This window comes from Euprymna scolopes, chromosome 26 (genome assembly GCF_053919585.1).
Source record: "Euprymna scolopes isolate OS-2025 chromosome 26, ASM5391958v1, whole genome shotgun sequence".
In the NCBI taxonomy this organism is placed as follows: Eukaryota; Metazoa; Mollusca; class Cephalopoda; order Sepiida; family Sepiolidae; genus Euprymna; species Euprymna scolopes.
Window position 1 is genome coordinate 3,103,406 of NC_136507.1, and position 26,098 is coordinate 3,129,503.

The window sequence follows — 26,098 nt, forward strand, 5'->3', positions numbered from 1 at the left end:
ATCATTTGAAAGCTCAGTATTTCTGACAACAAATATCCAAAAATTGGCCAAAAGCATTAATTCTTTGACTGTCAACTTGATCGTTTTTTGGGGTTTTGTTTTTACAAGAAGGGGTCATTTTTTCATTAACATTTTTGCAAAGTCATTCATACCTTGCAATGACTAACCTTATTTTGAATGCCAGCGACGTCTGTTGTGGTGAGTGTGGGGGTTAAGTAGTTGGCTTTTTTTTATTACCTTCTTTTCCTCCTTAGCATTACAGGTTCAAGCCTGCCTGCCTGCCTGCTTACCATTTTTTTTTTTTTTTTTTGCTTGCATGGGTATTCGCTATTTACATTTTTTATGGCATTTTCAAACCTTTTTTCTTTGTAGAGCTCTGTTGATGAATATGCTTACCATAAAACCTTTACACACCTGGACAATTTCAAAGATCCACCCCTTCCCATTTATATAAATTTCAACTGTCTGTTTGTGTGTATGTCTGCCAAAAACTTTCGACACACACGAATCGAGACTGGTACCATCTGAAAGAGCGATGTCTCTCCCAAATAATATGTGAGAATTAGAAAAAATTATTTCATATCGAAATAAACGTTTAAACCAAGGAAGGGTCTGAAAAATTGAATTTGTTTAAATAACAAAATTTCCAATGTTATTTTGCCTGATGGGGCAGTGGATTAGGAGGTTGCATTGTTAGCTACAGGTTTACTTGATGTTGATAAATATTTTCAAACGAAAAATTGAGCATCTTTCACTGATCTGTTGTGAAAAATTTTTCTTTTGCTTTTATATTTTTTTATGGGCAGTACTCTAAACCAGTCATTGAATTAAAAAAGCTGACATAATAAAAGGACAATGAATTACAAACGTAAAATACCAATTTTATATTTTTCCTATATTTTCAGAAATGAAGAATTTGAATTTCAGACTTTTCTTAAAACTTTGAAACCAGAAAATCTGTTTTCATAACATCTCATTTTATTCATTTTTGTATATCGATTCATCTTTTATTTTCTAATTAAACTGAATTTTTTGTTGGCTAGAAATTTAACTATGATTCATTTTTTTTTTTTTTTCATTTCAACTACTTTCGTGTTACATTAATTCAAAATTTTTCGCAATTAAAATCTATATTACTTGCTAATTTAATATTTTCAGATTTTCACTCTACTTTCTAACTGGACCACAATAATTAGTGTTTCATGGTATTGTTATTTGAAATGTTTGAGTTTTTGCAAGAATAACATGAAATCTCTGAAAGCAAATATGGATGTATAAATCATTGTCTTTCTAGGTGTGCCAACAATACCTGTTTTAAATTCGACTGATGCCGGAGCTGGAATGCCAGGTGAGGTACCTTTCACATTGCCTCCCGGATCAACATCAAGTGAGTATAGAAGCAGTTTAATGAAGACATTGCACGCATGTTACATGGTATAATGGCCAATAGGATTTTTTTTTTAATGAAGACATTGCACGCATGTTACATGGTATAATGGCCAATAGGATTTTTTTTTTAATGAAGACATTGCATGCATGTTACATGGTATAATGGCCAATAGGATTTTTTTTTTAATGAAGACATTGCACGCATGTTACATGGTATAATGGCCAATAGGATTTTTTTTTTAATGAAGACATTGCACGCATGTTACATGGTATAATGGCCAATAGGATTTTTTTTTTAATGAAGACATTGCACGCATGTTACATGGTATAATGGCCAATAGGATTTTTTTTTTAATGAAGACATTGCACGCATGTTACATGGTATAATGGCCAATAGGATTTTTTTTTTAATGAAGACATTGCATGCATGTTACATGGTATAATGGCCAATAGGATTTTTTTTTAATGAAGACATTGCACGCATGTTACATGGTATAATGGCCAATAGGATTTTTTTTTTAATGAAGACATTGCACGCATGTTACATGGTATAATGGCCAATAGGATTTTTTTTTTAATGAAGACATTGCATGCATGTTACATGGTATAATGGCCAATAGGATTTTTTTTTAATGAAGACATTGCATGCATGTTACATGGTATAATGGCCAATAGGATTTTTTTTTAATGAAGACATTGCACGCATGTTACATGGTATAATGGCCAATAGGATTTTTTTTTTAATGAAGACATTGCATGCATGTTACATGGTATAATGGCCAATAGGATTTTTTTTTAATGAAGACATTGCACGCATGTTACATGGTATAATGGCCAATAGGATTTTTTTTTAATGAAGACATTGCACGCATGTTACATGGTATAATGGCCAATAGGATTTTTTTTTAATGAAGACATTGCACGCATGTTACATGGTATAATGGCCAATAGGATTTTTTTTTTAATGAAGACATTGCACGCATGTTACATGGTATAATGGCCAATAGGATTTTTTTTTAATGAAGACATTGCATGCATGTTACATGGTATAATGGCCAATAGGATTTTTTTTTAATGAAGACATTGCATGCATGTTACATGGTATAATGGCCAATAGGATTTTTTTTTAATGAAGACATTGCACGCATGTTACATGGTATAATGGCCAATAGGATTTTTTTTTTAATGAAGACATTGCACGCATGTTACATGGTATAATGGCCAATAGGATTTTTTTTTTAATGAAGACATTGCATGCATGTTACATGGTATAATGGCCAATAGGATTTTTTTTTAATGAAGACATTGCACGCATGTTACATGGTATAATGGCCAATAGGATTTTTTTTTTAATGAAGACATTGCATGCATGTTACATGGTATAATGGCCAATAGGATTTTTTTTTTAATGAAGACATTGCATGCATGTTACATGGTATAATGGCCAATAGGATTTTTTTTTAATGAAGACATTGCATGCATGTTACATGGTATAATGGCCAATAGGATTTTTTTTTAATGAAGACATTGCATGCATGTTACATGGTATAATGGCCAATAGGATTTTTTTTTAATGAAGACATTGCATGCATGTTACATGGTATAATGGCCAATAGGATTTTTTTTTTAATGAAGACATTGCATGCATGTTACATGGTATAATGGCCAATAGGATTTTTTTTTAATGAAGACATTGCACGCATGTTACATGGTATAATGGCCAATAGGATTTTTTATTTAATGAAGACATTGCATGCATGTTACATGGTATAATGGCCAATAGGATTTTTTTTTAATGAAGACATTGCATGCATGTTACATGGTATAATGGCCAATAGGATTTTTTTTTTAATGAAGACATTGCATGCATGTTACATGGTATAATGGCCAATAGGATTTTTTTTTTAATGAAGACATTGCACGCATGTTACATGGTATAATGGCCAATAGGATTTTTTATTTAATGAAGACATTGCATGCATGTTACATGGTATAATGGCCAATAGGATTTTTTTTTAATGAAGACATTGCATGCATGTTACATGGTATAATGGCCAATAGGATTTTTTTTTAATGAAGACATTGCACGCATGTTACATGGTATAATGGCCAATAGGATTTTTTTTTTAATGAAGACATTGCATGCATGTTACATGGTATAATGGCCAATAGGATTTTTTTTTAATGAAGACATTGCATGCATGTTACATGGTATAATGGCCAATAGGATTTTTTTTAATGAAGACATTGCATGCATGTTACATGGTATAATGGCCAATAGGATTTTTTTTTAATGAAGACATTGCATGCATGTTACATGGTATAATGGCCAATAGGATTTTTTTTTAATGAAGACATTGCACGCATGTTACATGGTATAATGGCCAATAGGATTTTTTTTTTAATGAAGACATTGCACGCATGTTACATGGTATAATGGCCAATAGGATTTTTTGATTTTTTTTTAATGTAGAGTCGATCTAATAATCACTTTGTCATTAATAAGTATGTAGATATTTAATTTTATTTTGCAAGTCAAATCATCTCTTTCAAACGATTTCAACATCTACACATGCGTTAACTGCTTCACCTCTGATATGTAAGTTCATAAATTTGCAACGTCATGTTATGGGTCTGAGGGTTATGGGCGACATTTTGTTTTTCATTTTTAACATTTCTGAAAACAGGTAAGTTTTGCATTTAAACAGTGTTTAAAGATTTTTTTATCTTGTTGATAAACAAATAATTAGGGAATTTTTTTATCAGTAGTTGATTTAGTTGAGTTGAAATAGTTTTTTTAAATCATAACTTTTCTGATTTTGTAGCAGTGGACTAACATCAGTGTTTTTTTTTGTTTTTTTCCAAACCGATGTAATGGAATAACCTAACATCCCTTCATGTGATGTAATGGAATAACCTAACATCCCTTCATAGATGAAATGAACTATAGATATATTGACCCTCTCACGTGACTGAGAGAGAAGAGAATAAGAAAAGAGGTCGAGTAACTCTTATGTCACATGTATTCCCTTGTAAATAAATCCCTTTGTCTTTCACCCATAACCCCGTGTTTCTTGCTGTATTCTTATTTAAAGTAAGGATATAACAAATGACGACAGGATTCAAATTCACAAAAAGGAAACTTTGAGCCAAAAAGATATTGGACAATGAATGGAAAAAAAAACTGCACGGAAAAAATTCAACTACTGAAAAAAAAAAAAAGCTAAGACACACACAAAAAGTAAGTAATTTTTTTTTTTTAATTCAGTCAGTTACGGTCCTACTGGTGGGTGAAAAAAAAAAAAAGAAAGAAATTGACAGTTCACGAAGCATTGAAAAGAACAATTTTCTCCGGGGGAGGGATAAAGTTGTTTATTTCAAATTTATTTTTATTGCATAAGGAATAGAACAATTTTTCTTGGAACAGAACAAAGTTGTCTATTTCAAATTTCTTTTGTTTCATAAGAAGAAAAAAAAATATGATGGAAAGGAGCGTATGTATATATATATTGCTGCTGTTGGTTCGGTGTCAATTTTGTGTGTGTGTAACCCCCCTCCAAAAACTTTGTCTACAAAAGAATGTTTTCTTTTTGTTTTTGGAACAATTAGCTGAGTTTACAAAAACTATACAGTTAGCACTGGCGACCCAACAAAGTCAGATGGAATTTTTACAAAAAGAACAGTTAAAACAAAATGAAGTATTAAAAACAATATTAATGAAACAAGAAGAAAAAAAGGATTGTTGGTTCACTCCAGAAGGAATTGCAAATTCACTGACAGAATTTTTATATAAACCAACTAATGGCTTAACGTTTCCAGCATATTATCGTAGATACAAAAATATTTTTTCCAAACGATGTCAGGCCTGGTCAGATTAAGAAAAAATTATTTTACTGTTGCAAAAACTGTGTTCCCATGAAAATACCAAGTATACTAATTTTATATTCCCAAGGAAACCCGAAGATAGTTCTTTTAAAGAGACTATAGAAATTACATCAAACATTTTTGGGGAACGGGATAGCTTGTTATAGGTGTTTAAATATTTTGAAACAAGATGAAGAATTTATCGCTTATGCTGGAAGAGTAAATGCCCAATGCGAGTTAAGTTGAAAGACCTAAAAGAGGACATGTTTAAATGTTTGATATTTGTGCAAGGGTTAACATCCTCGAAGGATAAAGAGATTCGTTCTAAGATAGTATCCATTATGAACCAAGACATAGAAATAACCTTACAGAAAGTTACTGAGGAATGCCAGAAACTGTTAAATTTAAAACAGGATAATACTAGTATCGAAGAGAAAAATGTTGACAAAATACAAAGGGTAAAGCAAGGTGACCACTATGTAAAAAAAAAAAAATACTGTAAGACGTGTGGAGGAAAGAATCACTTCACAAAAGAGTGATACTTCAAAAACAAAATAGTGCGGGCGTAAAGGACACAAGTCAACAGTATGCAAAAAGGAGAAATACTGTAAGCCTGACCATTGATTCTAAAAAAGAGTCCATGTATGGTAAAAAAAAAAAGAAAATATATTGAAGTAAACTGTCTTTTGGATACTGGAAGTGACATATCCTTAATTGCTGAAACAACATGAAAGAAAATTGGTTCTCCAAAGCTGCAAAATACAAAGAAAATTGCCAGAAATCTGGAAATAGATTAAAATCTCTGGTCCCCCCCCTCGCCAATCTTTCACGAAAAACACCCGTCTAGCTGAATCCACTGTGAAAAATTTCCCCCACTCTATATCTGTGCCTAAATCAAAACGCAGATTCCATGAACAAAGCTTCTTTCTTAGAACTGCACGCCTGTGGAACTATGTTCCGTCCGCCTGCTTCCCACCAGACTACAACTTGAAGACATCCAAGTCCAATGTTAACAAATTCCTAATGAACCGCCCCCTTAAGTAAACACTTCATCAAATCTCCACACTAACGTAATGTACTTGCAATAACCCTTATCCCTGAGTGGCTTCAGGGCCTTGATAAGTGGTGATCACTGTGTAAAAAAAATTAAAAAAAAATTTAAGGGTGTATTTTATACTAATATGACCCTGAATGAAAATACGGTAAAAACTAAAATGTATTCTAATCTATTCAGTATAGATTTGATGATACTTTTCAATTTATGGGAGAAACCAATAAATTCATTTTGCAAAAGAGTAAATTTGACAGGATCTGAAAGTTCCAAACTGCCAGGAAGATTTATTGGGGATTTGAAGAAGGATTTTAAAAATGTATTTTCTGAAGATTTGGGTTGCTGCACTAAAACGGAAGTGAAATTTGAACTGAAAGATGAAGCGAAACCGGTGTTTAAACCCGAAAGGAAGGTTCCGTATTCAGCATTAGAAACAATCGAGAAAGAATTAAATAGACTCGAAGAAATCAAAGTAATAAAAAAAGTGGACTACTCTGAATGGGCATCACCCACAGTTTATGTGAAAAATAAAAAAATCAGTATGTGGAGATTTTTCGACAGGACTGAATAATTCCTTAAAGGATCATAACTATCCACTCCCTACCTTTGAGGAAGTATTTTCTAAGTTAAATGGAGGAAAAATTTTCACAAACATTGACTTATCAGAAGCATATTTGCAGGTTAGAGTCCACGAAGATTGTTCTAAATACCTGACAATGAATACACATAAAGGATTATTTTCCCTAAACCGATTGCCGTTTGGGTTGAAAGTAGTACCAAATTTATTCCAACAAATTATGGATGCCATGCTAGCAGGCTTGGATTTTGCAATGGCTTATTTAGATGACATTTTGATAAGAAGCAAAAATGTTGAAGAACATAAAAACTATATTCGGAAGGTATTCGAAAAAATAGAAGACTACAGATTTAAAGTGGCTCTTGAAAAATGTAATTTTGGTATGGACAAGATTGAATATTTGGGACAAATAATTGATTGGAAAAGTAGAAGACCTAACCCAAATAGAATAGAAGTAATTAGAGACATGCCTATACCAGACAATGTAGTGAAGTTACAATCATTCTTGGGTCGAGCAAACTACTATAATTCTTATATCCCAAATATACATCAACCATTAAATGAATTTTTGAAGAAGAATAAAAAATGGCTCTGGACAAAAGAATGTGAGGAAGCATTCCAAAAAATTAAAAGATGTTTGTTATCGTATCTAGCATTAGCACATTATGATCCGAAAAAGGATTTAATTATAGCGGCAGATGCAAGCGGATATGGTTTAGGAGCGGTGCTTCTACACAGAATGGAAGATAGATCTACTAAACCAATTTCTCACGCCTCAAGGGTTTTATTACCCGCTGAAAGAAAGTACAATCAGATCGAAAAAGAAGGTCTGGCAATTGTGTATGCCGTGAGAACGTTTCATAGATTCATTTATGGAAGATCTTTCATCTTGGAAACGGACCATAAACCATTACTATCGATTTTTAGTTTAAAAAAAAAAAGGGATTCCTACTCGTACGGCAAATAGATTACAGAGATGGAGTATTATTTTGCTCAATTATGATTTCAAAATGAAACACCTCGCATCTAGTAAAATTGCACATGCAGATGGTTTGTCAAGATTGATCCCCAGTAAAACTGAATTTGAAGAAACTGTTATAGCAGCACTAAAAGAAGAAAATGAACTAAGATATATTAATAAATACTATTAGGGAACTTCCTGTTACACTTGAGGAAATAAAGAAGGCAGCGAAAACAGATAAATATATTAACAAGATAAAAAACAAGTGGAACAAGACGAAAAGAATAGAAAATTGTTTCCATTTTCTATGTGTAATGAAACTCTGATGTACGCAGACAGAGTGGCAATACCGCAAGTATTACAAAAGAAAATCCTAAAAGAATTCCACATGGGACATCCTGGAATCTCCAGAATGAAGACCCTAATGAGGATTCACATACTAGCCTGGAATTGATCAGGACATTGAGAAAATGGTGAAATTATGTAAAGGTTGCCAACTAGCTGCGAGATCTCCCCCCGCCCCATACAGATGCAACCTTGGCCTAAAACAGATGTACCCTGGACACGCATCCATATCGATTACGCAGGACCTCTGAAGGGATATTATTACCTGGTAATCATAGAGAGTATGTCAAAATGGACAGAAATTTTTAAATACAAAAATACTCTACAGCGGCAAGCACAATAAAAGCGCTGGAAGAGGTATTTAGTCGGTTCAGTGTTCTGAAAACAATTGCTTGTGATAATGGCATTATGTTCACAGGTCAGGAATTCAAGCACTACTGTGGGGAACTGGTCATTGAACACATGACAGCATCAACTTTTAACCCTCGATCAAACGAACAAGCGGAAAGATTTGTCAATACTTTTAAACAAGCTTTAAAAAAGAGTAACAACATCGACACAGAAGAAAAAAGCATTCCAAAATTCTTAGCAATATATAGGATAACACCAAATCCAAATACAAATGCTAAATTATCCCCAGCTGAAATTATGTTCGCCAGGAAGGTACGTTCTGTGTTCGGCCGGTTAAGCCCAAGAGAAAAAGTAAAAAAAAGTATCAAGGATAATGTTAGGTACAAGACTTACAATGACGGCGATAAAGTATTCTTCAAAAATTATCGAGCAGGGAAGAGTTTGGGAAGAAGACATAATCTCAAGAAAAATTGGGAGAATGGTTTACATTATAAAAGGGCAGACTTTTTTCCACAAAAAAAAACATGTTAACCAACTGAGACCCCGATACATAGAAACAGTCAGAAACTAAAAGTTACCAATGGAAGTGCTATGACACTTTCCATATACAACCTCCAAACAAGGAAGTACCAGTAACTCAGAAATCTAGTCACTCTCCAAAAGTAAAAAATCGGCAAACACAAATGGTGAGAAGTGAAAGGAAAAGGACCAAATTTTTTGGAAAAAGTCTAAAAAGGAAAAAATGGTAGAAGCAAAATTCTACGAAAGAATTTAGCTTGGGAGGAAGTTGATGTAATGGAATAACCTAACATCCCTTCATAGATGAAATGAACTATGGATATAGTGATCCTATCACGTGACTGAGGCAGAAGGAAAAAAAGACAGAAAGGGAATAAGAAAATATGTCGAATAACTCTTATGTCACATGTATTCCCTTGTAAATAAACTCCTTTGTCTTTCACCCATAATCCCATGTTTCTTGCTGTATTCTATTTAAAGTAAGGATATAACACAAACTAATATAAATTATTGCACAATAAAAATAATTAAAATTTAAACAAAAATCATTTAGCAAGTGTAGTCAAACGCAACTTCATTTTCTTTTTTTATATTGCATAGTCATGAATTGAGAAGAGGGGAAGAGCTAATGCTAACACCTTTAAAATCCTTCCCCTGCACCTATGAAGCACACACATATATTCATAGAAAATAAGTTGTCAAAAGAAAAAGATTTGGTAGCCACTATACACTTCTCTTTTTATAATATTTTGGTTATCTAAGAAAAAAGCTATTTAAAATTAATTTCTGAAATTTGTTAGCAAAACCTCATGTATTAAAAAATTGAATGTCTTGGAAGCTATTTTTAGCCAATAATTTTATATATTAAAATGTGACCATAACAAACATTAGTTATAGTTTTATAACAATTTGATTCAATTAAGAATGTATTTATAGGATAAATATCCTATAAATACATTCGATTTGTTTTTGTTATCAAACTTAATACTTCCAAGCGATTTTATTACAAAATCGATTTTCAAATTATCTTTACAAAAATATAAATATTTTATAAAGATTTTAGAACGTGCAAAAAAGTAACAAGCAAAATCCAGACAAGTAGAATGTTTTTGTTTTTACCAAAAAAGGAAAACAAATTCCTACTTGTATATCAATTATCTTCGTAAAAAAACTATTTTACTATCATGCTTTAGAATTGTTTTTAGTTTTAATTTGAAACCAATATGTTAAAAGAAAAGCTTCAATGCATTTTTTATAGAATGACATGAGTTCAAATGACATGTCTCTCAACTGCGTGGTCTAGTAATTAACTGAAAAGATTGTTTAGTGAGAAAAATCTGTTTCCTTAAAAAAAATATTTTAAATAGATTAAAAAAGATTAATGCAAATTTATTCTGAGAAACAAAAATACAGCTGAAACATTTTTTTCTGATAAACTTTCAAACATGTATGCTACCGTAGCAATAACATCCTGGTTAGTTTTTTCCCTATTTTGGATCCCTGGAATAGGCTAAAAAAAATCCATCATTCATCCATCTATTGATTTTTATTCTTTTTAAAAAAAATTCCAATACATTTTTATATTTTATTTTGATTACTAATGTCATAATTGGAGAAAATCACTCCTTTTATTGCTACCAAAATCACTGTTTAATTATGAGAATATCACGGATGTTTACTGTAAGTCTTAAAGATAGACATAAAACTGTTGAGCTCAGAAGATTACATGTAGACAGTGTAAGAAAATGTGTTTGATGGTATGGCCACGATGAAAGAATGGATGAGAGTTAAGTTTAGTAGATGTAGAATAATTAAGGTAGCAGATTCAGTTCACATATTTTCTTTGGCAACACCTTGATTTACCTCCCTTCATTACTCAACTACTAAAATTATTACTTTGTCTTTTTGTCTAACTTCAGTAGTTAAGTTATTCTTTATAAAATAAATAATTCCAAAGAATCATAGGTTTAAATCCATTCAAAGAGTTTTTTTTTGTCTCCAGCTCTACAATATCAATTCTTAGATTATTTTTATGAAAAATAATATTTAGTTGTGAGAAAAGGAATTTTTTTAAGTTCCTTATTTTTCCTAGAGAATGCTGGTACACAGGTCCTTCTAGTATCTAATAAATCCACTATTCTGTGGTATTACTAATTCCTCATCACAATTTATTAGGCATAACCACGACTGTGACATGACTGCTAGTATTTAATTGCTAACACGAAAGGCAGCCATCTTACAGTTATGAGTTTTAAGGGAGATGATCTTGAAAGTTTATAACATTTTTATTTCCAGCCGAATAAATTTGTCAATTTGGTGTATGGCTTCATTGGAAATAGTAAAGTGATTTGCTTTTTACATTAACAACTTCCTCAAAATCGTCACAAGATAAACCTGGAATATCAGTATTATTTTTCACCTTCATTTTCAACTACTGATAATAATGCAATTGCCATCTCCATAAAGAAATCTTTTGCATGGTATTTGGTCCACTCTTTTTATTCACAAGTATCTGCAATTGAAATTGTATTGAGCATGTTCAACTGCTCTTGGCTCTCTAGTAAACTTATATTGGATAAATATCCATTTATTAAGGATTCTCTAAAAAAAAAAAAAATCAGTATGTGCCATCTTGATATAGATAATGCTAAGTAATGTCTGATAAAACATAACTCAATAAACTTGTGCATGATCTATAAATGGCACCAATTAAAGAAAAACAAAATCATTTTTATAAGATACTAACCTTCAAATGAAACATGTCAAAATTTGAGCACAATCAGAATATTAGTTTACAAAGTAAGTGAAACGAATGTTGTAAATTTTCAAAACAATGAAAAAAAAACAACAAAAAAACTGAATTTTATGTGTTAACAAATACTGTTCAAGCAAAACAATAGCTTAAGTGTTATTCAGATTCTGCTTTGTCAGAAACACTGGATAGTGATCTGCTGACATAACGCTGGATGCTCAGGTAGCTTACATTTAACAGATGTTCCAGAAAACAGAGGAATTGAATATATCAGAAGGATTTGTTTCATTAATTGTTAATGAATGGAAGCCATGTTTGCTTACAGTCGATAAAAAAATACATGTCGATATAAAACCTTGTTTCATCGTAACAGAAGTTTTTTTGTCAATGAATGAAACATGGATCCACTACTTCACTTTGGAGTCAAATCATCGGCAATTGGCTCAGTGGACAGCAACAGGTGAAAGCGGTCTGAATTGACCAGATATCAGATTTTTTTTTTTTTTTTGTGTTAATTACCTAAAAAAAATGAAAACCCATCAATAATTCATATTTACTATTATTGGTGTATTCCAATTGAAATGGCTTAACATATTTCAATATTGGTATATATAGAAAGAGCTTGATAAGCTAAAAAATAATCTTTTTAAATTTTTTAAATTGAATTAAAATTAAGGAAGTTATGACTTTTTATGCCTCAAACGTTTGGATATTTTCCCCTCTTTAAGACCATACGCGTTTTGTCTCATTTTTTACTCTACTTTTTTAATAAAAATGCTATATCTTTGTTAAAGCATAAGATTACACAATGAAATTTGCTATGTAAATGTATTTTTGTGCAAGGAATCTGAATATGCTACTGAAAATCTCCAGAAAATTAATGGTTTCCAAATAATCTGTAATAAATGCACATAAATATGCTGCAATTCTTTAAAAATGTCAATGTTAAAAGAAAAGAACTCAAAGTTGAATTGAGTTCATTTTATGCACAAAAAACTGAAATCTAAATCTAGGACTGTTTATAAATGAATATATTGCAATATTTCTTTGGTATTAATGTAGATTAATATCTTCCGTTACCCCTCCCCGTTGGACCACCTCTCGAAAATATGTGATTCTACTTTTTATAGATAACTAAAATTTCAGCCCGGCATTGCCCGGGTGTTTGGATGTGTATGTTGAGCAAAAAGAAAAAAAAGTGGTAGTACGAAGGCAGGATCGAACCCGTACCGCGGAGGAAAAGAACGGGAAAGAAAACCCTGACGTCTTCGCGGTTATGAAGTGAAGTGACTTATGCTTACATTAAGGCTAGACAAAAATATCGGCAAAAAAGCGCCCCCCCCTGTAGAAAAATGCCTAGTTGAAGGTGAATATATTAATGTTTTTAACCAATTTTTTTATATTTGTCGTCTGAAAGGTCGATCTTTAAAATGATACTGATCTTAGTAAAATCCGTCGCCGCTGTCGAAAGTTTTAGGCGGACATGCATACATACATACATATATTGGTAACTAAAAATTTTCAACCCAAACCGATGAAAAAGATTGCCCTATCTCTGAATACCTTTTTATGTAAAATTTAAAATGTTTAGACCAGAAATTGTCTGAATACTTTGGTAGAGACCGCAGAGGTCAAATTTTTTAAAACTTTGACCCCTATTATGACCCCCATAAAATTTATTGTTTTGGGCTCAAATCAAGTTAAGGAACCTATATCTAAAATTTCAAGTGTTTAGACCCAAAATTGTCGGAGGAGTTTGGTAGAGTTCTCAAAAGTCAAATCGTTGAACTTTGACCCCTTAACAGCCAAATTTCTGGCTGAAAACGGATCACAAAGATTTTCCCAAATCTCAGTACTGTGTATATCAAATTTTGAGTCTGTAGACTTAAAATTGACAAAGTTTTATTGCATAGGGAAATGTACACACACACACAGACGCATTCACTTTTATAGATATATAGATTACGTGAGAACACTTTGAAAAACTTTAATTAAAGATAAACAAAAATTTTAGAATGTAATGAAAAATGATTTCCCATCTTAAACCATTCCAGCGTTTTAGGGCAGGTAATTCATCTTTTTTTCTATGATAACATGGGAGTTTTTTGTTTTGTAATTTTTTCTAAAAGGCAATAATGTGTGGTCTTAAGACAGTCTTTGTGCAATTATGAGAAGGTGAGGAGGTTGCCACTCTGGGTTAATGATAGGGCTAAAGGAAATTTTGTGAACATCTTGAAGACTTGACAGAAACAAAAAACAATTTTAGAATTTACAGTGAGGGTTGATTTCACCTAAATTTAATGTAAAATATTTCACCATTTCGAGACCATTCTAGCATTTTAGGACAGTTGACCAATTTATTTTTTTTTTATGGGAGATTAATCGTGCACTTTTTTAAGGAAAAGTACCAAGGAATTTTGTTTGGTGAGGAGCTCTGCCACTCGGACTTAGTGTTATTATTGGGGCTAAGGTTTTAGGAGGAGGCTTGCTACTCACACCTAGAGTTAGACGTAAGATTAAGAGTTTTGTTGTTGTTGTTAAGAGTGTTTGACATCTATTGTGAAACTTTACAAGAATTACAACAAACAGTCAAAAATAAATGTTATTTAAAACAAGTGACGTCACTGACAGAAAACGTGACTTTTGGTAAAGTACAAAGTATTTTTTGCCCCACCTATTTAAATATTAAAAACAAAAAAAATGGTACTTCTACAGTTTCTTGCCGAAAATGGAGAAGCCATTTATTTATTTTTTTTTTCGGGCACCTATCATTAGAATCAGAAAGAAATCAGTATTTTAAACTATGGCCGAAGTAGGAAATAAATAACAGAAAAATTAAACTAGATATTTATTACTTCCGGAAAGAACTATGAAAAAAAAAATGGTAAAGAAAGTGAAAGAAAACATATCCATCATTGTTTAATTGGAAATGTTTCGATTTAATTAATGAAAACGGGAAAGTTTTTCTTGAAACATATATATATATTTTTATTATTAAAAACAAAAAATGAAAGACATTCATAATTGTTTAAACTGAGTGAGCACCATTTGAAAAAGCAAAACATTGTATAAAAATGTATGAAAATATAATTAAGTCTGCATAAGAAAATATTATTTTAGATAAAACAATTTTGTAATTTTTTTTATTTATTTTGTACTTTGCTCATAGTTTAAAATACTGATTTCTCCCTCTGATTTTAACGACAGGTGCCTGAAAAAAATGGCGTCTACATTTTCAGCAATAAACTGTAGAAGTACCAAAAAAACTTTTTGCTTAAGTTGAAAAATTATTCACAAATTTTGAATGAATTTGATTTATTTTTAATTACATTTAATGTCTTTTTCTACTGTTTTTGTTCCTTTAATCTGCTGAAAACATAAGACGAAAATTAAAAAAGATATAAAGGTTGTACCGCTTGTACACGTGAACCAAAAAAAAAACATATTTCACATCTTGTGTTGTTCAATTTTAAAATTACAAAATCTTACCGAAAACGCTGTTTTATGATAACATTTTTATCACTTTATTTGCTTAAAACTTTTTAAAAATATAATGTACATTATTATTTATTAATTAATGTATATTATAATTTATTAATTGGAAAGTATATTTATTTCCGAATAAAACGGTGGTATTTGGAAAACTTAAAATAGTTATATTTCATAAACCAAAGTGCTTTAACAGAAACCCCTTGAAATCTGTGATTATCCAAAGCATTTTATCGTCCATGTGTATTGCTATTTCAAAGTGGGGAATCACTAGAAAATGGCTGCAAATGAAGAAAAAGTTCTATTTCGCTAAAACAATGTACTAAGAGATTTGGCTCCGATGATGAAGCTGAGGAGAATCTCAAACTGAGATGTAGTTAGAAACTAAACAACTTTTTCTAAAAGAAAAAAAATAGTAACACATTGGTATTAATCATTTCCTAGGATGATAAAATTTAAAAAAAACACACACACATTGGTATTAATCATTTCCTAGGACGATAAAATTTAAAAAACAAACACAAAAAAAAAACGTTGGAATTAATCATTGCTTACGATAATAAACATAAAAACATTAAAAAAAAAAAAAAAAAACATTGGTATTAATCATTTCCTAGGATGATAGAATTAAAAGAAAAACAAACAAAAAACACATTGGAATTAATCATTTCCTAGGATGATAAAATTTAAAAAAAAAAACATTAGAATGATTAAATTAAAAAAAAAAAAAAAAACACATTGGAATTAATCACTTCCTAGGATGATAAATTAAAAAAAAAAAAAATTGGTATTAATCATTTACTAGGATGATAAATTAAAAAAAAAACACATTCGAAGTAATCACTTCCTAGGATGATAAAATTTAAAAAAAAAAAACAAACATTGGGATTAATCATTTCCTAGGACGATAAAATTAAAAAAAAAAAAAAAAACACATTGGTATTAATCAATTCCTAGGATGATAAAATTTAAAAAAAAAACATTGGAATTAATCATTTCCTAGGATGATAAAATTAATCATTTCCTTGGATGATAAAATTGAATTTTTAAGTTGCTTTATCAGTTCGGTCTGAGCGTGATTTTTATTAAAGCTGGTAAATTTATCACAATCTTCGATCATTTTTGTGTCTCCTTTGAAAACACGATACAAAAATTTTTATTGCTTATTTAGAATTACACTTATTGAAAAAACAAATACAGAAAAATGCTTAGGATATACATACTTGTTACAAAACAAAGACGTCATATTCCAAAAATTATTTAAATTGATCAAGAAAATCAAATTTTATGATTAAGCGAGAACTAGTGATTTGATTGCCATGATGTATAAAAAGGAGACAACTCCATTTGAACCACAGAAATTAAAATCATATAATGGATGCATTTAGTATTAAAATTGTTAAAAATCAGAAATTTTTATTTTTTTTATTAAATGAAAATACTTGATCAATTTGATTTTTGGAATATGACATCATCATTCCATGAGTTTTCTGTAACTTTTTAAATAAGTATAAAAACCAATTATATTTTATTTTTCTAGCTCTTCCGCCTCCGACAGCTTTGCCAAATATTCCCAACTTGTCATCGCTTCCACCTCTCACAACACCAATATCAATACCTGGATTCCCAAATGTGTCTATGCCAACATTTACTACAGCTATGATGAAACCAGGTGATCTACGTAAGTTTGATCAACTTTTAATTAAAAAAAAAAAAAACACAATCATATATTTCAATTTTTTTGTGGGAGGGGGTGGGGTAATTCCTTCTAAGCATTCTAATTTAAAGGACAAAAAATTTAGTTATTTTAGAGGTGCAGAGTCCTTTTTTTTTTTTTTTCTTATATATTTTAACAAATTTCTAAGATTTTTGTCAATGTTCACATACTGAGTTAAAAATGTTAAAGTGTGAAGCCTGCCATTTGTTTTTCTGTTTGAAAACTTTATTTATTTATTTATTTTTATTTTTTTTTACAGCCTCAATGGCTTCTCCTCTCCAACCGACAATGATGCCACCAATATCTCTTCCTCCAAACCTGACCACTCTTTCCAGTGGCCTGTCAGGCTTGAGCTTTCCACCCATTTCACTGCCAGAGTCTCCACCTGTTGCTCCTTTGATTCCAGCTCCTCCAGCACCCCTTGAACCTTCAGCCCCAGTGGTAAATGATGCAACCAGTGCAGCAGCTGTGATCACTGCCGAACCTGATCCAGTGCATCAAATGAATGCTGCTGCAGTTGTATCATCGCCGGGAATGATCCCGACTGCCAACGAACCACAATCAACAGGGCAGAACACAGAATCTTCATAACACTATTTTCATAGCACTTGGAAAGTCTTGCAAAGAAATTGAAAAAAATGTAAGACGAAAGTGAAGAGCAAAAAACACATTTTCTAGCAGTGAATTTTCTTGTACAAATTGTTTTCCATCTGTGTTCATTTATTTCTCCTTCTCTTCATTAGTTTTGTTTTTGTTGTTGTGGTTGATTTGGAAACAAAAACACACCAGATCTTTGTAACAAACAACTTTAACAGATGATAAAATTGAATAAGAAATTTCACTGTTTTAAACTTTTGCTACCGAGTTCATTGATATGTACTCGTATAAGGTTTCATTTTGAAAATTTGTTGGCTTAATTTCTTTTCTTCCTTGTCTATTATGTTCATATATCAAACACGGATTAAAAAAAAAAATGGGAGCAATAACAAATTTTTTTTTTAATAAAAAAAACAAAAAAAAAATACCCTTCACATTGTTTTTATAATTCCCTTCTCTTAAAAGGCTTGTCTTTAGATTATTTTCTAAATTAATTTGTTTAGCAATTCTGATTCAGAAAGTTTTCTGAGTAATGAACGAAATCTTTTGCAAAGCAAGAAACTTTTATATGAACGTGATAATTTTAAACAAAAAAAAAAGTTTGAAATGAAGTTAAAAACTTGAATCTGTAATCGTTTAGGTAATCATTACATTAAAAAAAAAAGTGATTATTTCTTCGATTAATCAGGAATCAACTTTGGAATGAAATGATAGAAAATAAAAATTTTAGTTTGATTTAATCAGTTTTAATATACCGGAAAAAAGAAAGTGAAACCTTCAAAATAGCACCATATCCCCCCCCCTTTTTTAATACAAAAAATGACAAATGGTCCATACTGTTTGCATAACAAAACTGTTAAACTCAATTTATAACCTAAGGGACTGTTAACTCAGTTCCACTCTAAAATATCCTGATCTGTTCCATTCGCACTATCCACAGATTTTGTCTGAACCTGCTCTTCATGTTTACAACTGTTACAGTTAACTAATGCCGTTTTGTGTAAAAGGGAGCTACAGTAACAGTTAAATAAAACAATTTTTTTAAATCCATTTTTTTTTTTTTTTTAATGCTTTATAAAGTGAGTGGGGGGGGGTAAACAAGTCATTAAGAATATTGGTTACAGAATTTATTCTGAAATTTTATCAGAATGAAAACTTGTGAATTTGAAAAATGTAATTGAACATTGTTATTACAAAAAAAAAACTGCTTAGTGTTTGAACAATGTCATTCTAATAGTGAAACTTTTGGAATGAAATTAAATTTTACTTCTGTATTTGTAAGTTTTAAACTATATTGAAAGGAAATAAGTAGCTGAATATATCCAGTGTGATGTCTGTGTGTCTCTCTCTCACATTATATATACACACACACATGCATCATTAAGATCAGTTAAAGGAAATGAAAATTAAAAAGTAAGGATAACAGAAGCAATTGTTAACAATTAGACAGTTTTTCTGTCAATTGACAATATATTAAGGTTTTTTATTTAACTGACTTGTAGTAGAGGGAATGTCATTGCATCATCTATGAAACTTTCAAATATGATGTTGAAAAATTATTCATGTTGACTTGAAAATGTCAATGAAAATAAAAAGGTAAATGGAACATTCCATATTTTGTAAACTACAATCCAGGGATTTGGTTTATTGTGTGTGTGTGTGTACTAACATGCCTTTAATTTTGACAAATGACCTGATTTTCTGATGTGGGTCAATACATCTCATCAATCTATGAAGTTGAAAACTTCAAAACACATTTTGATCTTATATAACCTTGTGATTTTTGGTACAGTAACCTTTAAATTATAAAATTTCTTTTGCCTGCAAGTGCAAAATGCTTCAAACTATCATTTAGTGCATTAAAATTGAAAAATGTTATTTCTAAGAGCAAGATGCTTTTGTCATAGTTTAGCTATTAATTTGACATTTTCCCATTTAGCGGGGGGTACCGGGTGTTTGAAGGTGTGTGTGGTTTCGGGTAAATCAAAACTCCGGGAGGGGGGGGGAGTAAAATAAAAAAAAGTTTTGGTAGGTGAATATGAGGATCCAACCCGAACCCTTGAGGCAAAGTTGGAAATTAAAGTGTGAAAAAAAAAATGTGCGACGTGTTAACCATTGGGCCACCGTGACATACAACGGAAACATGTTTGAATTTATTTATTTAAGTATTAAAAACAATTGACACGTGGCCACAATAAAAGTTAACTCTGCTACTTCTATTTGACCTGATTAATGAGGTCAAATAGAAGTAGCGGACTTAAATTTTGTTGGGTTTGTTTACCCAATTTTGACTTTTTTTCCCCCAAGATGTCGGGGGAGGGGGAAACCAGCTTCCCATTGTCCAGATTGAATAGCAATTGTCTGATATAAGAGGAGTTTGGCCCCACATTGATCAAAGCTGATTACTTCTGGGCGTTTCCCGGTGCGATGCCGAGAACACATCCGATTGAATTTAGTTTCACTTTATTTATACTAAAAAGCAGGACAAACAGGCGAAATAGCGCGAATCTCATAAAAGTCGACGTAAATAAATCTAGAGGCGACCCGCATTCCCAAATCTTAGATGGGGGGGGGGGGTATATAAATATTTCTAAGCGATCGTAACCCCCTCCCCCTGTAGCGTGTGCGAAAAAAAGCCTTTGTGAGACATACACGAAATGGTCACACACACTTTGGCTAATCTCTGCCTTTTATATATATATATATATATATATATATATATAAAAGGCAAACTAAAAAAAAAAAAAAAAAAAAAAAATTACAAAGTTTTTTTTTTGTTTTAGGGAACCAGCTACCCTAACAGTATTAGTTATATGGTTAAGGAAGGCATTTTAGGGGTTGGACTTGTCATTCAGAATTAGGGGTAAGATAAGTACTGTACATTTCCAGAGAATTCTAAGGAGATTGAGGACTTGAATGTAAAATGCCATGCTTGCATGTTTCAATTGAATGATTTTTATCAAATTCTTGTTTACAAAACCAAAATGTCATAACCAAAGTATGTGTTGGATGGCTTTTAGAAATTGACTTCTAAACTTATCTCAGGTCTTTATTTGTACTTTCTCTCAAGCCACAGTAATAAGAAAGGATTTATCTTGCTATCTGAACTAACCCATTTTTTTTGATATAATCATACCCATCAGTCTTCTGATCTGCACTTTTTTTTTTTTTTTTACATGGTAGTCACCACTTATCAAGGCCTGGAACCCACTCGGGGATAAGGGTTATTGCGTGTACAGTATAATCAATGGGATAATATCGTAGTAATCGTTAGTAATGAAGAGTTGATAAAGTGTCTTATATAAGGCGATGGTTTATCAGGAACTTGTTTATGTTGGACTTGAAGACTTCCAAGTTGTAGTCAGGTAGGAAACAGGCAAACGGAAGAGAGTTCCACAGGCGTGCACTTCTAAGAAAGCTTTGTTCATGGAATCTTTGTTTTGATTTAGGTACAGATATAGAATGGGGAAAATTATTGACAGTGGTTTCAGCTAGACGGGTGTTTTTTGTGAAAGATTGGCAAGGGGAAACCAGAGATTGGACCTCAGATGAGCACCTGCCATGGAAATAATGATAAAACAAAGACATGCTCGCAACATCTCTTCTGTGGGAGAGAGGTTGCAGGGAAAAGAAAAGGGCATCCCCCACTAAGCCACAAAGTCTATTTTGTACAGTCAAGGCAGGATAGGCTGTTTTTTAACAGCTCCTGCCCAGATGTGGCAGCAGTACTCCATCCTTGGACGTACTTGGCTTTTATATAGATAGAGAATTGCATCAGCAGTGAGATCTTCTGGAGCGGTAGAGGGATCCCACCATTTTTCCAGCGACCTTGGCAACAGACTTGATGTATGTGTTCCATTTCAGGTCAGGAGTAAAGGTCAATCCCAGAAGTTTATCAAAATATGGAGCCTCTCCTAGACGAGAGCCATCCATTTCAATTGATGCCAGATGGGGATCAGAGCGGTGATGATGTAAAGATAGGAGTTTGGTTTTAGATGCATTAAAAGTAACCAGCCACCTCTTCCCCCACTGTACCACGTGCTCAAGATCAGAGGAGAGAGAATCAGAGAAAACTTTGTCATTTACAACCTTTGATGTGTTGCCATAAATGGCCGTGTCATCAGCGTTAACGAATGATTTGAGTGTGTTTTGAGAGATCATTGATGTAGATTAGGAAAAGAGTTGGGCTCAGGATGGACCCCTGAGGGACTCCAGCATTAATACTGCAGGCCTCTGATTTTTGCCCATCAACCACTATTATGAGCCTATCAGAAACGATTTAATAATTCTACTCCCTGTGCTCCAGCGACTAACCGTCTCCATTGTTTAAAGCTTCTTATAACTCAACATGCAACTTACTTTTATCACCCAATGTTTACAGTAGTACAAAAAAAAAAGTTGCTCTTGATTCCCTTTCCACAAATTGAGTAGGAGAATTTTACTTTCCCACTGATCATCATTTTGGTTATCATAACATTTACAGTTCATTATTCAAGAATGGGAGGTCTTTGTCTTAAGCGAACTTCCACTTAACCCTCTAGGGCCGCCCGTGTCATATACGACACAATCCTAATCAGGAAGATATGGCACAATTCATAACTTTCAAGTTTTTAAATGAATTCACGATCCAATAAAATCTATAATTTCAAATTTCAGAATTTTTGTTAATATGTATGTTCAGGCCCTAGAGGGTTAAATTGTTGGAACATGTTCTTTTGATCAAAATCTTTTTTTTTTCTTTTTTGTAAAGAAAAAAAAAAAATTCTATTCCTAACTTACCACAACTTTGTTATTCTCGTGACAGTTCTCTCTAAAAACTGAAAATGTTAATTTCTTGTGAAGACATTCATTGATTTGTTCTTTTTATATGAGAAAAATTAATCGTGAACGAAAAAGAAACAATACAATGGCTTTACTCACTTCCCAACAATTTCAGGTAACTTTTCTTTAAAACTTTCTTTAAAAACATTTAAAATTCCTTTAGATGACTTGATACTACAACTGACAATCATTCTTTAAATTTGAAGTTTTTTTTTTCTCAAAACTCTTTTTATTTTACCAAAGATGTTAAGTATTCATTATTTGAAGTAAAAAGTTATTAGATTTAAGATGATTTTTTAATAATAAAACAAGTTTAGTCACATAAATGTAAAATTATTTCCAAAAACATTTGTACTTATACCATTTAATTTTTTAAACAAATTATATAAATAGTTATTTAGAAGTAGTGCTGCATTGTAGAAAACATGCTCATATGTCTCATACAAATTTAATTTTTTAAAATGTATGCAAAATATTCTCTCTAGAAATTCACTTTCAAACATAATTTTGTTGATTAGAATTGTTTAACATGATCAAGGTAATTTCACATTTTGATGAAAAAAAAAAGGGATCAATGACTTGCTTTATTTAAATATTCATCTTTTCAAAGATGTAAAAAAAATGTTTTTAAGGTAAAAAAAAAAAAAAAAAAGTGTGCATAATGCAGTAAAAAAAAAAAAAAAATACTGCCCAACTCTAAGGATTTTAGTACCCCCCCCCCCCCCGATTAAAAAATATTTGACTTGTATTCATCAATGGGCAAATTTTTGAAAGAATGACAAATCATTTTGAAACTTTTCCTCCTCTAAAAAAGTGATTAGTGTTCATGAGTATATCTTGATTTTTGGAGATAGCTGAGAGGGTCTGTCCTGTAATGGAAGAACAGTCTTTGGTCATTAAGACAAGATGGACTCCCAATTTGGTTGATTTTAGATTAATAAAATGAAATTGAAGAAAAAGGGGGGAGGGTTGAACTAGTTGGTGTAGGAAATAAGTCCAATAACGAATGGAACCATATTTAGCAAAAAAAAAAAAAGTCAAAACAGATGTTTCATAAAAGTATTTATTTCTTGAATAAACTGATTCAATATACAAATATGAAAATAATCACAGGTCAAAATCATCTCTCTGAAAAAAAGAAAAAAAGAAAAACTTTAATTTTTATTTCAAAAACTTGATGTTACTTTTCTGAAAAAAATTCAATGATTAACAATTACAAGTTTTTGTCAAATTCCCCTCTGTTTTTAACAGAAAACAAAAATAAAAATCTGTATGATGAAACAAAAATCTTATTCCAAAAATCATGTAAATTCAACAGTTTTTTTTCGAATTGTTTGCTAAATAGATTTAGCAGAAATCTTCCCAGTAGTATATCGAAAGAATTCCTTTTAATATGTACGTAATTCTAAAACTTTAAATAAAAAAACATTTCAACTTTTTATGTAATGTTTACATGAAAAAATATTTGCTTTAAAGTTTTTATGTAATAAAAAAAAAAATGTCACTAAAGTATATTACCAAAAAAATTGGCAGACTTTAATTTGCTTGCAGATGGTGATGAAAATTTTTGTTTTTTTATGTCCAGTTTTAAAATTAAACTGGAATTATGTAAGTATTAATCAGAATTTTTCCTCATACGACTTCCAATAAACAGAAAGCAGAATTCGAAAAAAATATTGTTTTAAAATAACCAATTTTATTTTTATAAAAATCAATTTTAAGCAATTGGAATTCATAAGCATTGCAACATAATTTAAACTTTCGAGATTTATCTCCCCTTGTTTTATTTTTTAAATGACAGAAACACAGCTGCTCTTATGTAAATTAAATATACAATTTTCTTATTAAAAAATAAAACTACTCGATTATTTGATTTCTGGAATAAGATATTTTTGTTTATGGAGATTTATTTTATTATTATTTTTTTAATGTAGGAGGAATTCTGGACAAGAACCCAATTACATTTTGTATGGTGACAAATAAATTTGGAGTTTTAAAAGAAATCCAAAGACAATTTCGTTTTTAAAATGAATTCTAACTAAAAACAAAATTCATTGGAATCAAAAAGATTTTGTTTTAATCCATGATCCTCACATTGTAACAAATTGCATCCTCTTTACAACACGTGTTTGCTTTACACACATTTGAATTTTCGTTCAGTGAAACTCATTTAAAGAAAAGTAAACAGAATGGAATTGCATTAAAAAAAGATGTTTTACATGGCAATTGTGTCATTTCCTTGCGAAGGATTTGAAATTAAATAATTTGAAAGTCGAACTCACCAAGTCATTATATTCAAGAACATGTTTTCTGATAGCAGAAGTATCTGTCCAGGTGAGGAAATCTTCCATGTTTCTTAAAAGAAAAAAAAAATTTGGATTAAGTCTGAACTTTCATCCTTACAGAACGAATGGGGGCAATATAATGGTATAAATGATTAAAAAAAAATCAACTAGATCACTTGTAATCCACTGGGTCAGTAACATTAATATTTAATGTGAAAACTGATGCTTTTGTTATGCTAGTCACAGGTTGTTGATGTTGAAAGGACAAATGATAAGTGAAAGCAATGATACAAATAAATAAAAGAAAATGAGTTTCATAAATATTCAGAAATTCCAAAATTTTGATTAAATCATTCCCTTTCTCCCCATTATTTTATGTTAATTTCCCTCTACCTACTATAAAACATGTACAAATAAAATGTGCATGGTAAAATCACTTTCAATAGAAATTAATTCAGTGAAAGAAAAGATATTTTGTGATTATAAATATTGATATTCAAGTTTTAACAGAAATGAAAAATTTTCTTCCAAATTGAACCGATATAAAAGTTCCTGTTTGTTCCAATTTTTTGGCGTTGGTGGAATAATGATATGTGCTCTACTGTGAATAACTCACCAACATAACATTAATAAAATATACATTTACACAATACCAATAATAAACATTCTTTCCTCAACACAGAAATAGAAGTTGATACAAGTTCATCATACAAAAAATCTGAAAGCAAAATTCAAACTTCATTTCAAAATCATACCAAATGGCCATAAACAAAAAAATCATTTACAAAACCGAATGTAACTCATCTACGAACATATATTCGATATGGCGCCATGTTGTCAATCAGCAGATTAAAAACTCTTTAGCTGCCATAACTAAAAATAAAAAAATATTTTTTTTAACCAGATGCACTCTAATTATAAAGTAGATAGAAAAATAAATGTGAACATAATTTTCCCTACTGACACAAATTCTAAACTCTGGTTTACCGTATATCTATAAATATAAAAGCGAAAATGTATGTTCACTTTTCCTCAATGTCCACGAAAGGCTTCTTTCAAACAAGCACTTGCTCGCTTCACAACTTTTTAAAACTTTTTATATCATCTATAAATTGTAATATCTACGAATTTATCCACGGAGCTCGCCTCTCTATTTAATTTTATCCACTTTCAAAGCTTAATTATTCCACATTTCCCGCATCGGCACGCGTTACATTCGCTTTTTGGTATAAAAAAAAAAAGCTAACCTCGACTCTAATCACAGGCCCAGAGCCAGTTTGGTCAACGTCGACTTCGTCATATCAGACTGTAGCTTTCATTTCGAGACGAGGGAGCGGGTTTTTAAAAACAAACAAACCCATTTATTCAAAACTGTCCCGC

The 26,098-nt window shown here is 31.2% G+C and overlaps 2 protein-coding genes across 2 annotated transcripts in view; one reads left to right on the forward strand and one right to left on the reverse strand.

Moving 5' to 3' along the window:
• The first annotated feature begins 1,244 nt into the window (after positions 1 to 1,244).
• Positions 1,245 to 18,662, forward strand: LOC145247894 (uncharacterized). The gene is made up of 3 exons (XM_080109514.1): positions 1,245 to 1,387; positions 16,839 to 16,979; positions 17,275 to 18,662. Exons 1-3 carry the CDS (start codon positions 1,342 to 1,344, stop codon positions 17,604 to 17,606), a joined length of 519 nt encoding a protein of 172 aa, XP_079965640.1. The 5' UTR covers positions 1,245 to 1,341; the 3' UTR covers positions 17,607 to 18,662.
• A 4,816-nt stretch (positions 18,663 to 23,478) lies between these two features.
• The window catches only part of LOC145247893 (U3 small nucleolar ribonucleoprotein IMP3-like), a 146,054-nt gene continuing 143,434 nt past the window's right edge, over positions 23,479 to 26,098 (reverse strand). The window contains exons 6-7 of the mRNA XM_080109513.1: positions 24,716 to 24,788; positions 23,479 to 23,561 (exon numbers count right to left, since the gene is read on the reverse strand). Of these exons, the coding sequence (XP_079965639.1) occupies positions 23,541 to 23,561; positions 24,716 to 24,788 (94 nt within the window). The 3' untranslated portion in view covers positions 23,479 to 23,540. The remainder of the gene's footprint in view (positions 23,562 to 24,715; positions 24,789 to 26,098) is intronic.